The 17,783-nt window shown below is 41.1% G+C and overlaps 1 protein-coding gene across 1 annotated transcript in view; it reads left to right on the top strand.

Annotated features, from left to right (window-relative positions):
* Positions 1-17,783, top strand: part of DOCK3 (dedicator of cytokinesis 3) — a 294,107-nt gene that overhangs the window by 98,342 nt on the left and 177,982 nt on the right. Inside the window, 2 exon segments of the mRNA XM_042447484.1 lie at positions 9,346-9,430; positions 16,499-16,542. Coding sequence (XP_042303418.1) covers positions 9,346-9,430; positions 16,499-16,542 — 129 coding nt within the window.

The following is a 17,783-nucleotide window of genomic DNA, read 5'->3' as shown; positions in this document are numbered from 1 at the left end:
CAACTTGCCTAAAGGAAGAAGTTGTGAGGACTTCATTGAAAAAGCCATCCCTGAATCCCTCTATAATGGATAAATTGTTGGCCAGTGTCAACCTACCATTTTGGTGCAAGGAACTGGAGCTTATAGTGTCCTCCCAACTCCAGGCATTTCTGGATGAAATAGGTTGTCTACATCCATTTCAATCTTGTTTCAGGCCTGGCCATGGGACAGAGGCAGCTTTGGTTGCTTTTATGGATGACCTACGCAGGGAACTGGATAAGGACATTCCTTTTTGCCCTGGCATTTTATTTTCATTTTTAAAAATAGATTGATATCATTGTTTGCTGACTGAATACTTTCTATGCATCTTATTTCGTTATACTGTTGTTCTTTTTGTATTTTGATTTTTAAACAGTGTTTTGTACATTATCATGGAATTTCTTGTGGATGAAAGGTAGTTTATAAATGTAAAAATAAATAAATATGTATGTTGAATGGAATCTTGTGCATCTCATAACACCCATGGCTGTGTAAATTGCATTGACATATGCATATAATCCAGTTCCATGTGTGTTATTTGAGGAAAAGTGGGTCAGTCAAGGACTAAGTAAATCCTGTTTCACATGGTTTGGTTGTGAAAGATGATATAGTCTGTTGAAAACAAAATATGCACAGCTTTTATTTCCCAGTACCATGGAGACTGCTGTGCATACGGTTTTGCTTAATTCCTCTCATTAACGTGCCATGGCTGAGTCTGACTGGTTCTTTGATTCATTATAGTTGAATGATGGGTTAAAGTAGAAAAATTTGCTTCTTTAGAACTGGATACCTCACATGCAGATGTGGCAGGTAGCATTCCAACAGAGTCATCTCTCTGTCTGCATTGACTCACATGCAGTACCTTTCAAGGTCTTCTGGTCAGCTTTCTCTGTTTAAACAAGAGTTACAACAGGAATTCTAAGCATACAGTGAGTGATATCACTGTGTTAATGCAAAACCAAATAAATAATATACAAGGAATGATGCATACCTCTAAGACTGTTGGGCTGTAACCAAAACTGAGAGGATTTGGAAAGACAAGTCTAAAGATCTTTGGAGAGCTATCTACAACATTAATCAGCTTTTCAGCCTTTCTGAGAGCTACTCAGCCTTCAGTTGAAGCATGAGTTTGCAATGGGGGAAAAAGATATTCTCATGGTGGTTGTGAGGTGATAAGAAGTGTGGAAGAAATGGGTCAGAGAGAATTCAGGGCTGGTAAAGCACAGTGGGGGAAGGAGGTTGGCAACTAATTTGTAGAATAAAAAGTAGGGGTAACAGCTTTTCATCTACTTTTTCCCCTTGACCCATACCCCAACTCCCTTTACCCCCCCCTCCAGATTTAATAAGGCCAGTGCAAGTACCATACTGCAGAAGTGACCCTCTGGGAGCAGAGGTCCCTGCCTAGGTCCTGCTAAACTTCACAGGAATGACAATACTGCAATGGAAGAAAGTTTTAAGCAGTAAGGGAATATTCTAGAAACAACTCTGTAGAGAAAGCAGGAAGGGGAGGGAAATAACTATGGAGCTGGACCTGTGTGGCTGTGGTGAATGTCAAATGGAAGCACAGTGGTGGTAGCAGTGGCTAGTAGGCATCAGCAGTGGTGGCCCAGCAGCAGTGGCAGAAGAGGTGACAGTGGCAGAGGACAAGGAGGCACAGGCAGAGGCAAAAACAATCTTGGGCCTGGCCTTGCTGTCACAGTGATTTCCAACAGTACAACCCGAGCCACCAGCATGGCAGTGGAGACTATTGAAGAGCCCAGGTCCCTACCTTGCCTGGAAGCAATGCAGGAGCAGCATTGGAGCCTTTGATCTGGTGCTGCTAAACCTCACAAAAATGGCAGTACTGCTTCAGAAAAAAGTTACAAGAATATGGGAAAAACCAAGAAACAATCCAACTATGTAGAAAAGGGAGCAAGTAGATAGATGTAATTGCAGAAGGATTTCTAATTGTATGCTGCAGTATATGTATAGTGTTTGTTCTCTTGTCAGAAAACATCACCAACTACACCTGCAGCAAAAAGGAAATTGGTAGCTGTCTTGAAAGAGGAGATCAGTGCACTACAGCTATGTGCTGTGTCTCTTCAGTGCATTACAAAACAGAAGGACTGCCTGGAAAGAATACAGGAAGAACTAATCATACAAAAGCAATAGGAAGAAACTGACAGGAAAAATGAAGAGGACTGTAACAATGAGAAAACATCCCAAAGGAAAGTTAGTGTCAGGAGCGCACTGTACAAAAGGGATTCAGAACTTCTTCAACTATGAAATCACTTCCCACATCTTAAGGCAGATAGTAGCAATTAAGATACTTAACCAGCAACAAGGAATACCGCATGCCAGGGACAGAGTCAAAGTAGCCATCAACCACAATAAGAAGAAAAGAAAGATGTTTGTTGGAACTTGTTGCTCAAGAGTATAGAGGAACCTGTGTACCAGGCTGACAAGATGAATCACAAAGTGTGCTGTCTTCCCTGTATATGCATCCAGGATGTCACTGACAACTTGCCAAGACTTATCAAAAACACAGATGACTACTTCTTTCTCCTTATTTATGTGGATACCAATGACATAGCCAAGAATTCCTTGGAGCGGATCACTTCTGACTATGAAACATTGGGCAGGGAGCTGAAGGGGTTTGAAGCATAGATTATATTCTCGTCAGTTCTGTCAGTGAAGCATGGAGACAGGAACAAGAAGATATTAAAAGTGAATGACTGGCTGTGTAGATAGTTTAGATTGGAGAGCTGTAGTTTCTGGGATCACAATCTTCACTTCTTAGATAGAGGACTACTGACTACAGATGGGTTGCATGCTGGGAACAAAGTCTTTGGTAGTAGCATGGAAAGTCTAATCAAGGGTGCTTTAAACTGAATTGTCATGGGGGGTGGGGGGGTTTGGAGATGATAGCTCAAACATCAGTCCAAAGGCAAGCTCTAAACACATGGATATGAATTCTAGAGAAGAAGATGGTAGAGAATGGGATCCACAGAAAAATTAATAGTCAATCAGTAGTCAATTAATTTTAAAAAAAGAAAGCTTCACATCTGTACATCAGTGCATAGAGTTTGGGAAACAAACAAGATGAGCTTGAAGTCCTAGTACTAGAGGTTAAATATGACTTTATAGGCACAGTGGAGACCTGGTGGCATGATTGCCAATGATTGGAATATTACAATTGAAGGGTGTAACGTATTCGAAAAGAATAGATGTGGCAGAAAAGGAGGAGGAGTAGCGTTGTATGTTAATGACAAATTCAGTTGTACAGAAATCCAGAGAGCAATCAGAGTGGACCAGTCACATAAAAATAAATAGTAGAATCATAGAATCATAGAGCTGGAAGAGACCACAAGGGCCATCCAGTCCAATGCCCTGCCATGCAGGAAATCTAAATCAAAGCATCTGAAATAAATAAATGCAGCATTGTAGTAGGAATTTAATAAAGACCAAGAAACCAAGAAGAGGTGGTGGATGATACTTTTCAGAAACAAATCTTAGAAATCTCAAAGATGCAAATATTAGTAATTATGAAGGACTTGACCTCATTACCAGGGGAAAAAGAGAACAGATTATACAGGAGCCTCTTTGCCAGTATCTTGATGACAATGAAGAGATCAATAGGAGCCAACATGGGTTTGCCAAGAACAAACCCTGCCAAAGTAATTTCATATCTTTTTTTTAAATCAGTCACTAGTTTAGTAGATGGTGGGAATGCTGTGGATGTCATTTATCTGGATTTCAGCAAAGCATTTGATAAGTTCCCCTATAATGTCTTGATTAGCAAACTGATGTGGAATGGATGGGAACACCATCAGACAGATCCATAACTGGTTGGAAAACCATGGTCAAAGAGTTGTCATCAATAGGTGGGATTCATACTTGAAAAGAGGTCTTGAGTGAAATGCGTCAGAGTTCTATCCTAGGGACATTGCTCTTCAACATTTCTATCAGTGACTTAAATGATGGGGTGGAGGGAATCCTTACCAAGTTTGCAGATGACACAAGACTGCAAAGGATGGCTAACACATTTAAAGATAGGAACAGAATTGAAAAGGACCTAGATAAACTAGAAAATTGGGCAGAAATAAATACAATGAAATTTAATAGAGACAAATGCAAAATTCTGCATGTAGGCCACAAAAACCAAATACACAAGTACAGGACGAGGTATACATGGCTGAGCAGTATTATGCATAACAAAGGACTGGGACCATTGTTGATCAAAAGTTGAACATGACCCAGCAGTTTGATGCTGCATCAAAAATGGTGAATGTTATTTTAGCCTACATTAGCCTACATTAATAGAAGCATGGTTTCAAAGTCAAGGAAAGTAATGGTCCCACTATAGCCTGTGCAGATTAGGCTTTCTTTGAAGTACTTTGTTCAATTCTTGACACCTCATTTTAAGAAGGATATAAAGAAGTTGAAATGAGTTCAGAGAAGGGCCATAAGTATGATAAGAGGTATAGAGAACAAAATGTATGAGCAGAGGTTGAAGGAGCTGGACATGTTCAGCTTGATGAAGAGAAGACTGAGGGATAAAATGACTTCACTATTTAAATACCTGAAGGACTGTCACAGAGAGGAAGGGCATGCCTGTTGTTTCCTTCCCTGGAGATTAGGCCAAGGTCTAATGGTTTATAGTTACAAGACAGTAGATTTAGATTGAACATTAAAAGGAACTTCTTAACAGTAGCTGCATATGCACTGTAAATGCCACTTTAACTGTCATGGATCCATGCTATGGACTTCTGGGATTTGTAGTTTTGTGAGATATGGAGCCTTCTCTGTCAGAGAGCTCTGATGCCACAAGAAACTGCAAATCCCAAGATTCCATAGCATTGAGCCATGGCAGTTAAAGAGGTGTCAAACTGTATTATTTCTGCAGTACAGATGCAGCCAGTGAGAGCATGTAAGACTCCTTCCTTATTAAAGGAACTGGATAAACTATTTTTAAATAACTGGGCTCCAGCATCTTCTGCAGGTCTCTTTACCTCATCTTTGGCTTTGAAATGGATGCTATCTTTGATTTTGTAGACTTCCTCTACACCCCCAGACAGAGAGCGCTACAAGCTGGAAGTCATAATGTTACTACTACTCAAAAGAGCACAACATCATTTTCCTGTCACTCTGTTCCCTTCAGGAACTATGAATAGAGACCACAACATCAGCCTCACTTTCAGGAAGAAGAATGATACCAGCCCTGAGTGCCAGTCCCACGAAGTGCCTCAAGTCCAGTAATACTCTAAATCACCAGAAGAAGACTGTAGGGCTGTATAGATGGGCAGTATGCAGCTGCTCCTTTACTGGCCAGATTGGGGCCACGGTAACTGCATGCCATGGCCCCAATCCAGCCCCCGGAGAGTGCAAAAAGGAGTCGCAAAAAGCAGCTCCTTTCTGCGCTCTCCAAGGGGTGCCATAGCTGCGGCGGCACAGCTTTATGATGCCCCTTCAGCACTGCATCATGTAGATGCAGCTCTGGAGTTGCACTATGATGGCTTGTGCCGTGTATACTGGCACACACCAAAATGGTGCCCTGCTTGCGGACACTGCACCTGGCTCCACCCACAGGCTGGCACAAAGTGCCAGCCTGTATAGGCCCTATGTGAAGTTTTCCACTAATCCCATGTCTGCCACCAATGTGAGAACCTCCTCCTGTATGGTCATTAACTTTGGACAACTCATAGATGCACTCATGGTTCCTGTGTGTGATTTCATTCATCTTATATCGCCACTGGACACATGACCTTCTATTAATTGCTGCCATCAAAGATATCATATTTTTACTCAAGCTTATATCTAGTATTCTCAGAGGGTCAAGTGTATAATAAAAATAATGATTTATAAACAGAAACTGAACATAGCATCAAAGGTTACTTAATACATTTTAATTACATCTGCCACTCCCTAATGCCCTAATGATAATGCTGACTAAGGACTCATGCAGTCATGAAAGAGCGGTGCACAGCCATGCCGGTGTCAATCTTACCTGGACCGCAGCAACTGCATGCGGCATATGATCTGGGCAGCCACCATGGTTCTCAGCCCAGTTGCCAACAAGGTGAAGCTTTTCGCTATTCTTTTTTGTGCCAGTTCTTCTGGGTTGGGACAGGCTCAGTGTGGCTTCCAGTGGCATTTGGGGTGTGGTTGCCTAAATGCCACCCCCCCAGTGCAGCTGGAAGCCAGCACTTTTGACCCGTCTGCTTCAGGCCCATCTTCCCCTTTCTCTGACTGTAACTAACTCTCTTCTCCCATCTCAAACTTCTCCAATTCGGACAGAATCCTAATCCTAACCTTGACAGACCCAACTCTCCCTACATCCCATTCTCTCATTCCCTCCCAACACAGCCTTACATTTACCTGTACTATACCTTGCCTACACAACCATATTACCTTAAATTTGTCTAATAAATTCAACAACATTTTCTCTCCAAAGGCCCATAACATTGCAGACTGCTCATATTACAGATGGCGTTAGTACACTGACTACAGATCTTGCTCCACAAACTCCCATTCCCTGTCCTGCTATGATAGACACCACTGTCATTGGTATTGCTTCAGATAAACCTCCTTTTCATCTAGAGTAGATATGACTGATAAAGAAGCATGTCTCAAAGAGTCTGTTGGTCCAGACAGCGTTCACCTTCACCATTTTTTTCTGCTCTTACATGTCTAGACATCTTGGATTATCTTGGAGGACCCCTCTGTATGCTCATGTGAGCATCCACCCTAGGTCACTTCCATGATCTCTGTCCCACCTGTACTAGCCTCCTCAGTAACTATGGTCACTTCTATGACTCCTTTCAATCTATGTATCAACCTTGAAAAGTACCACTTAAGAGGAATGCAAGACATCCTCTTCATTGAACCACCATCATTGGTCTCTCCAGGTGCACAGGAATACCCCCCGGCAAGACATGCTGCTTCATTGTTTTAATTGGGACTCACTGTGGCAACCTCAGGTGTCTCATCAGTTCCTCATAAAGCTTTTAGTATACATGATATCAATCACAGCTATGGTTCCTTTTGCACAACAGCATATGAGACCAGTTCAGTTATAATTGCTGTGGAAAATGGATATGACCGCACTAGATGTGTCTCCACATCTTCAACTGCTACAACGTTGAGATAGCTTCCTCTGTAGACTCATTGCAGCAGAAACCCCTCATCTTTCCATTCATTTACTACTGGTTAGTAGTTATGAAAACCAAAAAGGCCCTCACATTCACTATCAATAATTCTCTCTTGACTCCTTTCCACCTGTGTGTCAGTATAGACAACCCTCACGGGTTTCTGAAAGAGTCTGTACAAATGATACTATGACTAGGCATCTTGTAGTCTAATACTAGAGTAAATAAAATTATATTGATCAATTTTTAATGGAAACATGCAAATTTGGTCTTGTATAACAACTTTGTATGTTCTAGTGTAGGAATGGGGTACCAGAACTTCAACTAATTTCTCATATTCCACCCTAATTCAATCCCTAAACCATCTCCTCTAGATGTGACTCTGATCCTTTGAAAATCTCAAAGAAAAAAGGAGGTTGTGTAGACTTACTGGGAGTCTGATTTTAGGCCACCATGAAAACAGGTAGCTGTATGAACAGTTACGGTACTATGAAGGATTAACATAGCATTAGTGAATGAGAATCCTTTGAGCTGAAAAGCCATGGTGTTAGGAGATTTTAACTAAATTTAGCATATCAGATAAGGTTCAAAGGTAACTGACAGAATGCATTTATGGTGATTGTGATGAATGCTACCAAATGTTTATTTAATATTGTTATCCAAACCTTGCTTAAATACTTATGTAAAATCAAGATTATTTTTATAATGATGTTATAGTCATTACACTTGTAAACATGGTACACTTAATTTTTAGAAATAGATCACATGTTGTTTGGGGAAAAGCAATCCATCACATTCTCATAAATATCCAGTGATAAAAAGAAAGACAAAAAGCTACATCCTGGGGAAGGGCATTCCCACCTTTGCTAAAACAACCTTGCATTTTCTTTGTCCTTTCTGCACAGATATACATGTGGATTGTAGTACCAGTGTAGAATAACATTTGAAAACTTATTGAACAAAGGCAGGAATCCTGAGGTTTGTAGGCTGCATACATGCACCAGAATCGTCTTCCATCTCCAGGGCCCTCCCAAAGCACTAAAACATTTTTTGGGCAAATGCCTCCAAAAACTGGCAAAAAAAGAAAAATACTTCTGTTCACCAAGACCTCAAGGCACTGCAGTTTTGCCTTATAGCAGATCACAGTACTCTTTACCTTCTTTTGCTTGACAGAAAGTCCTGAAGGTGTTTATAAAACCAAAGGTTGTGGTTTTCAACCACCTCCAGTTTGATTTTTATAGTAGGGAGGATCTGGAGCTTGGTGTAAAACACAGTGGATTATGGGGTTTGAAAACTGAAAATGTATTTGCAGCTCAGCCATCCCTGTTATAAAGCAAAGATGGATAACCCTTGTGATATTGACCTGTCCTTTCCGCTCTGTGAGCTATGAGGGTAACAGTCCAGTAACATCTGTCTTGAACTTGAACGTTCTTGCCTCTGCCTCTCTTGGTCTCACTGCCAACAAACTCTTTGCAACATTTTCCTGTCAGATCCAAAAGCCACTATTATGTCAATAAGGATTGGTGTATCCAATAGTCTCTACTGCAGCTATATGCTTTGGTGTTATTGGTGCCTTGTAACATCCCCAGTTCACTCTCTTCATTGTTCTTTCCTCTTTCTTAATTCTGCTGTGATTTTTCTATTTGGAAATGCTGTTTTCTGAGGTCTCAGTACATACTTACTGATTATACTCTCAGTACCACATTGATTCATCATTTATACTGTATTAACAGGAACAAGAGCAGAAACAAGGAACACATCTCTGCTATAGACTTGTTTGTTTCAAATAGGCCAAGCAGCTGATACATATGCTGTGGCAGACATGCTCTGTGGGATTACTTTGCCACCCAATCTGATCTTCTCGAGTCTGAATGTAGTTATCTGTTAGGTCTTACATGTGAACCTAACTCCATTCAGATAACCTTTTGCAAAAAGGTCATTTGGGTACTTCAGCATATCTGTGCTATTTAATACTTTGTCTAGTTGCAGCAAGCTCTGTCACATACTATATTATGATTCATATATTTATAATACAGTACAGCACTTGTATTTTCTGAAAATGGCTCTGGGACCTTAAATAGGTTTCACACACTTTTTAGCATGTAAATTTAGCATGTAAACAGCAAAGTTGTTATGCAGATGATATTTTGGACAAAATAAAATATATTGTATTGATGATAATCACTTTTTTTCTTCATAGGCATTTAGGTTTGGATCTTGTTCCACGGAAGGACTTTGAGGTAGTTGATTCAGATCAGATCAGTGTTTCTGATCTATACAAAATGGTAAGTTCTCTTACAGTGGATGAAAGATTATTTCAGTGTGAAGAGGGTTTTTTAAAAAAATGTCATCAAGATTTATTTGGATAAACATCTTGTTTCTAGAAATTGAGAGCAGTTTATAATAATTGAAGAATACATTTAAATAATAAAAGTGTTGTGGTTATGTTTTTGTGTGCCTTCAAGTTGTTTCTGACTTATGATGACCCTAAGGCAAACCAATCACAGGGTTTTCTTGGCAAGATTTGTTCAGAGGACGTTTGTCATTGCCTTCCCCTGAGGCTGAGACCATGTGACTTGCTAGAATTCAGTGGTTTTTTTAATGTGTATCAATACAGTTATTTTAAAAAGTCAAGATAGCCAGGGTTGTTGTTGTCATTTTTCTGATTTGAAATGTCCAGTTTCCTTTTGAGATTACTGAATAGCTTTTCTTGCTATTATTTCTGATCAGGCTTACCAATGTTGTAAATTAAGTGTGATTATATATGCCCCCTAAGTTTTGTCCTTTTAAAAGAAAACAAAATAAGCACGCTTCTTCAGGAGTGTGCAGAAAAAATGTTAGGAAAAAATATCCAGAGTGGAAGAAAGGGTATTTGGGAAAGAAACATTTTTAATATACATATGCTTTCTAAAAAGCACTTGATTGCTTTATAAATTCTGTGCTACTATTTTTTAAATTCCATTATTTAGTGCAACCAAACCACACGTTGTGCCTTTCACATAACCCTTGTATTGAATAAGCCAAAGCTCATCTGCATCTAAGTAACAACAAAAATCAATACAAAAAGAACACCACAGACCAGTAAAAATAAAACAGTATCACCTATGTAAAATTAAATGCAGTACAATAGGGACGTAGCCGGGGGGGGGGGGGGTCTGGGGGTCCGGACCCTCCCTTCCGTTTAGAAAATGAATGGTGTGTGCTGCTGCGCCGCCGCACCCAAGCCCCAATATAATGGTAGCACTTAGTCTGGCCCCCCCCCATCCTAAAATCCTGGCTACGTCCTGAGTACAAGCATTGGCTGGCATCCTAATAATGAATATGCAGTTCTAGTTGAAAGTTCACTCCTCTGTATGAAACTTTTTGGTGGTGCTAGGTGGAGGATTCAGAAAGTCCATCTGCAATTACTCCATCCCCAGCTACACACTTTTTCTGGTTGGACAACCTTCTCCCTCACACAGACATTCAGTGGCTGGGTGAAGATGAGAGCAGCCATATAGCCATCTGGCTCAGTTTCTGCAGTTGCCCACAGGAAGCAAAAGGCGTCCTCCTGGACCTCCCATGTACCCTCTGGAGATCCAGGGAAATGATATCACCTCTCCAGCCGACTGCAGGTACAAAGCCAGTTGGTTGCCTAGCTACCCCTTGTCCCCCCCGCCATCATCCCTGACCACTAAATGGTCATGGAAGGCACTTAGTTAGAAAATAGGCAAGTCAAAAGCATGTGGGAAGAGGGGATGAGATGTAACTATGTCTGATGGAACTTTATGATGCACCAGTGTGATGTGGGATTTCACCCATACTTCAGTTTTTTGCTAGCTGTGGTGACTAAAATGTTTTCACAGTGTTTTGTTTATATGAATATTTAGTTGTGATGCTTCTTTTCTAGGTAGTTCTCTGCTGTGTAACAAAGTTTTGTATAATGCTATATACAAGTAATGTAATAGGGTTGCCATAATTCTCTACTAAAAACTGGGACAAAATGTAGGACAAAATTTAGACCAAAATATAGGAAAATTGTAGGATAAAATTTAGCCCAAAATGTAGGACATTTAAGGTCCTCAATTTTTCTTAAAAGTCCTACAGTTTGGGCTAAATTTTATCCTACAGTTGTCCTATATTTTGGTCTAAATTTTGTCCTACATTTTCTCCTAGTTTTTAGTAGTGAATTATGGCAACCTTATGTGTACTATATTGTTTCCATTAAAAAGTAGCTGTGACTGATGTAACAGTACTCGCAATTTCCACAGCGTGTTGCACCAATGGATCAATGCTTAGTTGATCTAACACACCTGCACAGTGTTAGGCTTTAATAAAGTACCTCAGGTATGAGATCATGATCATTTTCCTGCAGTGTGGGGAAGCCATTCTTGCAACAGGTCTTGGTCCTCCCCTGCACTTCTGAGGCACGGTTATTAATTATTTCCACAAAGACTTGTTAAACACAAAAAATGTTTAGGGCACAAAAAAGCCACCACATGCCCTGTGCAGAGGAATCCAGTTTACAGAGGTGCCCTAGATGCCATTAGGTTTGATTTTGTATCTCTCAAGTGCAGTGGAAGTCTCCCCAGAATGGACTATTGCTGGTTATCCAAAGCAGTCAGATAACACCTATTTTAAAATTGCTCCACTGGCTGCCTGTTAGTTTCTGGGCACAGTATAAGATGTTGATCATTACCTTTAAAGCCCTTAATGGCTTGGGTCCAACCTATATCTGGGACTGCCTCCTTCTGTACAATCCACCCTCTTTTGGCAGGCCTTTCCCGAGTAGAAAACCCAGCCACCAAATTGAACACTCCACCTCTACCCCTCTGAATTCGCTACAGTCTATGTGCTTGGTCTGTTATGAAATAGGTGTTATGAAATAGTTTTTTGTGCGCTTTTCGGGCTATGTGGCCATGTTCTAGAAGAGTTTCTTCCTGACGTTTTGCCAGCATCTGTGGCTGGCATCTTCAGAGAAGACTTGCATGGAAAGGAGTTGGGTATATATATACTGTGTGAACCTGGGAAGGCAGGAGTGATTTGCATGTGTATTGTTCTGTGCTGATGACAAGCCTCAGGCTGGGAGGCTAATGCATTTGAAGGTCCTTTTTTCTGTGAGAAATTGTAGTATGGTGTCTGTGTCTCTGCAGCGTAGCAGGAAAGTTAGTGAGCAGAGTAGATGTTTGTTGAAATTGATGTTTGTTTTGATGTTGTTTTTAATGTATGATTTTAAATTGTTGAAATGTAATTGATGTTTTAAGGGGTGGGATTGGGGATATGGGTTTGTATGTAAATTTTAATTTGTAAGCGGCCTCAATTGCCCCTCGACATAGATGCGGGATATAAATAAAAGTTTTATTATTTATTCCAAAGAATTCTCTTGAAAAAGAGAAAATAATGAACTGTACCTCTATGGACCAAACTCCCAGAGAGAGTAGAGGAAATCAAGTCTAAAAGTCTAAACTCTAAAATTAAGCAGAATTTTCCTGTTCTCCCCTTCCCTGAAATGATTGCAGAGGCAATAGAGGAGGGTTGGACTCATCCAGGCTTTGCCAGATCTGCTGTAATCCATGTGAAATGCTTTTATTCCTTGCCAGCAGAGGTTATGGAGAAGTTAAAGGTGTATCTTACTGATATTCCTGTGGCTGGGTTGGTTTGGGGGATTCTTTTCCCCAGGGATGGGGAAGACACCCCCTTAAAATGATGAGAATAAAAAAATAGAGGCCTTTTTATGCTGTCCTCAATAAGTTTTGGCATCAGCTGACTGACTCTATCCTAGACAAAATACATCTCAGAACCTGGGTGTATCGTTTTGCTCAAGCTTAGGATGCCTCCTCTGATACAGAGGGGAAGTCCTTCCTTTATGCCACAGTTGTCGTTGCTAGCTAGACCATTCATCTCTTCACAATGTCTGGGACTTTGGGGACTAGATCCGACTTACATTCAGTGGTCATCCCCACCAGGAAGTCACCTCCAATGGAGCTGGGTGCTATGGGCCTTCCTCTCCACCCCCCCCAACTGACAATATCAAGGCATTCATGGATCAGATGCTCTGCATGGCCAAGTCTCTAGACATCAAGGTCTAGCAACAGCTCACTCCTATCAAAAATCCAGTTTTCCAATGGATCCAATCTTAACCAATTACTCCCTCAGCCTTACAGATGCTTCAGTACCTCATGCAAGTCGTCAGGATGTCTTGGTCACCACTTTTGTCCATTCCATTCACTTCCATCAAATTGGAGACTCTACAAAGCAGATGATTCCTCTGGGATAGCATCCGAAGCCTAATCCCATAATTGTCGAAGCAGCCCAACTCAGAGTGTCATGCTTGCATTCTACTCCAGTAGATAAAAAGAGCAAGAAGCTCAGTGCTATGGGGAGAAATTTTTACTTTTCGGCTGCCCTAGCCTCCAAAGTCAACTTCTTGACTTGCATGGGGAAATACAATAAACTCCTTTGGGAGAAAATTAGTCCGTTCCTTAATAAACTCAGAGATGAAGACCATAGAGTGGCTTCTCTTGCAGTCAGAGGCACACAGACTGATCATCTGATCATGACTGTTCGGAACATGCTGACTGCTGTGGAAGGGCTATGGCCAATGCAGTAGCTCTCCATTTCCATGCTTGGCTTTGATCATCAGGCTTTTCTGACCAAGTTAGGTCTGTTGTAGAGGACCTTCCATCTGAGATGCAGGACTGCTTAATTCAGAGACTGACTCTTGACTGGAGCACACCCAGAACATATGATCTGCTTTGATAAAGTTCAGTTTTCTTTAAGGTTTTGGGTACAGGGCCCACAATTATGTGCAATATCTTAACTGTACCAGCTATCTGAGTCAATACCTAGGAGTTCTCTATTCAGGCCAGACAATTAAGTCCAGCCAGATGAAGAAAAAGAGCAATGAGGCCTCCAAGTGACGACTTTTACTTTCTGTCAAATGATGCTTTCGTAGCTGTGTCTCCAAACATGGAGCCTTTACCCACTGGACCACCAATACAGTTGATCCTCGATATCTGTGGGGGGTTCCATTCTCTCCCCCCCGATACCAAAATCTACAGATGCTCAAGTCCACATTGTCCCCAATGATGGTGTGTGCACACAGCCGTGCGGTCATTAGGAATAGACCCTGTTGTCCGATGGCAGCACATGCATGTGGCTGCACCTCTATTGGGGACAACAGAATTTAATGGCGGCATGGCCACATGCACGCACTACCACAGGACAACAGGGACTGTGCCTAATTGTGCGACTGCATGCACATGCTGCCATTGGAGACAACACAGACGTGCTGTCCACAGATGCTTGAATCTGCAGATGGCAGGTCCACGGAAACTGAGAGCTGACTGTACCTCCATCTCTCAGACCCCTCCCCTTCCTGAGGGTCTTGGATTCATTATCCACTACTCCACCAATGCCCTATCCTGTGTTCTATGATCGGCTCCAACACTTCCATCATGCATGATATTCCATCACCATGGATTCATAGGTGCTTGACATCGTAAGGAGAGGCTACGCCATCAAATTTGAATCATATCCTCTGATGGGATTCTTCTAGTCTATTATTCCTTCCACTGCTGTTTCAAGAACTAGACACCCTCTGGCAAAAGGGATCAATCAAGTCTGTCCCTCACTCAGAAGTGCATTCAGGGATTTCTTCCAATATTTCATTGCCTCCAAGAAAGATGGCCTGAAGCCGATTCTGGACCTGAGAGGACTGAATTCATACATTTGCCCATGATGCTTCAGGATAGTGATGCTATCCCCCATCCTTCCATGGATACAAGAGGGTGATTGGTTCATCACTTTGGACCTAAAAGATGCCTAATTCCATATTTCAATTCGGCCTTGTCACAGGCATTTCCTCTGTTTTGCTGTAGGACAGGAGGCATACAGGTTTTGAATCCTACCGTTGGGCCTCAGCCCAGCTCCCTGAATGTTTACAAAAGTGGAAATTTTGCATAGAAATTTTATGATCAGTTCTGGAAGGGATGCAGGAGGGAGATTTACTGGCCATGCTTAACCTCCTGGAGGTATGCTTGCACATTCTGGTACATCTAGCACTCAGAAAGTTTCTCGGGTTTGCCTATTAAGAGGATCACTATCAGTACAGGACCTTACTTTTCAGCCTGTTGGCCTATCCATGAGCGTTCATGAAAATGCTTGTGGTGTTGTTAGCTCATCTGAGATTGAGAGGCCTCTGTGTACTTGGCCAGTCCGTTGGTTGGCCCATTCACTTTCTCTGCAGAAGGGCAGGGAGGATTTATAGATCACTATTGAATGTTTGCAGTTGAAATTTTTATTTGAGTAGGACTGCTGTCTTTTGGAAGTCTGATTTCATGTTTGATTTCTTTTCAAGAGGCTATGAGGGGAAGCAGGTGTCTACATCAGTGTTGTCAAGGTGGTTGAAACTCTGTATTTGATTGGTGTATTCTCATAGTTCAGTGCTGTCCCTTGTAGGAGAAAAGTGAATTCTTCCCACAGTTCAGGTTCCTGTGCATGGCAACTCACTACATAGACATTTGCTCCTTGAGAATCTTTATCATCTCTTGTGCAACATTATATACACTTTTGTGGATGTGATCTTTGATAAGTTTTACAGAAGCTGATATCTCAGTAGGGTTGTTGTTTGCAATTTACCTGGAGATGAGGGAATCCCTTGGTTAAACCTTGTTGCAAGGATGCCCATCCCACACTGCAGGAAAATGAAAAATTGGTACTTACTGTGAAGACTTTTTTTCCTGCAATTGTAGGAAAGGAATCTTTCCCACCTAGGGTTTTTTTTTTTTTTTTGGGGGGGGGAGGAGGGGTAATTTCTCTTTAGGTTTATATGGTTTGTCTGGTGCTGGCCTGCTATCTTATTTGGTTTATGTACAGTGCACCCTTGTTTTACATGGGGGATCCATTCCGGACCCCCCACGTAAAACAAAAAGCGTGTATGCTCACGGCAGTGTAGGGTGGTGGCAGCATGCACGCCATTGTTGCTTCTAGCACATAACACCGGAAGAAGCAGTATATAATGCACCTGCGTATGACGCGGGCGCACTGTATATATCACAGGACTTCAGTATGGAGCTTGTTTGGAGCTTGGTATTCCTTCACTGAGGGATGGGGCTAACTCTCTCAAGGTGAAGGAAGTGATTGATTAATGGAAAGGCCTGCCTCTGAAGGATGTGGGAGAAGTAAGACCCATTGCAAGGATTCCCTCCCCACTGATGCAGAAAAGGAACTGTCACAGTAAATACCAATGTTCTGATTTCATCCATCTAAGAGAAAAAGATATTTTCTTGGAAAAATACACTGCTAAATTTGTTTAAATTAAAATAATTATAGATTTTAAAATAGTGAACTTTTATTATTTTTTATCTTCACAGCATTTATCTAGTAGGCATAGTGTACAGCAGAGCACATCACAGGTAAGATTAGCAACAGAAGCCTTGTCTCTTTTCTTCTTAAGAAGTAACTCAAAATATACTGAATACCTAGGCTTTTTTGTTCAGCATCCCAGTATACAGATTTTGTTTTACCATCTTTTGCAAGTAATCTTAATTACCTTAACAATCAATGAAGAAACTGGATAATGAAGCAACTGAAATCCCTTTGATACTGCATATGGGTCAGTGCAGATGAAATGGTTAGGAGTTAGGAGTTCCTCTTGCTGTCAAGTTTTAGAATGTGTAAAATGTTCCAGAGGAGAGCAGTGTTAGTCTGTTGCTGGAAAAACAACAAAGCATTCTATCATATCTGAGAGAAAGTGTGTTGCTTTTTAAAGACTCCCTGTTCCATGCTTCCTACATTCCAAGTGTATCAGTCCTTTTCCCATAGAGCGATCTGTCCACTTGCTAGAACCTCCATCTCTTCCTAGAAGACAACAAACGTGATGAATAGCAGCCTCAACTTCCCCAATTGACTTCCTGCAACTTTCCTGCTACTGTTATTCAGTTCTGCACATAAATTCTCATTTCTAAACTACATCCATTTGTATAAACAATCTTTTCTATTATATAGAAAATAATTCCATCTTAAATATCAAATCCTATACTGTAATTGTAATGTCTGCTGTTTCCCTCCCTTTTTTTAACATATTCTATAAAAGGTTGCCAAGTTTCAGTAATATAACAATAATAATAATAATAATAATAATAATAATAATAATAATAATAATTTGTTTTCCACCTCTCCTCGAGGAGGCTCAAGGCAGGGTGCAACATGTTAAAATACAATTAAAAAGAAAACACATAAAACCAACAGTTAAATTAAAATACTGTAAAATCACCTGACAGCTCAGGTGGATGCAACAGTCAGGAGCATCTGTTACCAGCTTCGGCTGATATGCCAGCTGCGCCCCTTCCTGGAACCGGGAGACCTTGAAACAATAGTATATGCACTGGTAGCCTATCAATTGGACTTTTGCAATGCACACAATGAACATGGTGCTACCCGTTCACAAACTTCAACTGGTACAAAACATGGCAGCCAGACTGATTACAGGTACTTAAATAAACAAACAAACAAACAGTATTACTTCTTGTAATTATCTTATAACATCAGTCTTGAAGTCCCTCCACTGGCTGCCAATTAGTTTCTGGGCAAGGTACAAGGTGTCGGTGATTACCTTTAAAGCCCTACATAACTTGGGTCCAGAATTCATAAGGGAAC

Source organism: Sceloporus undulatus, chromosome 2, assembly GCF_019175285.1.
Source record: "Sceloporus undulatus isolate JIND9_A2432 ecotype Alabama chromosome 2, SceUnd_v1.1, whole genome shotgun sequence".
Taxonomy (NCBI): domain Eukaryota; kingdom Metazoa; phylum Chordata; class Lepidosauria; order Squamata; family Phrynosomatidae; genus Sceloporus; species Sceloporus undulatus.
This window is presented reverse-complemented; position numbering and strand designations above follow the sequence as displayed.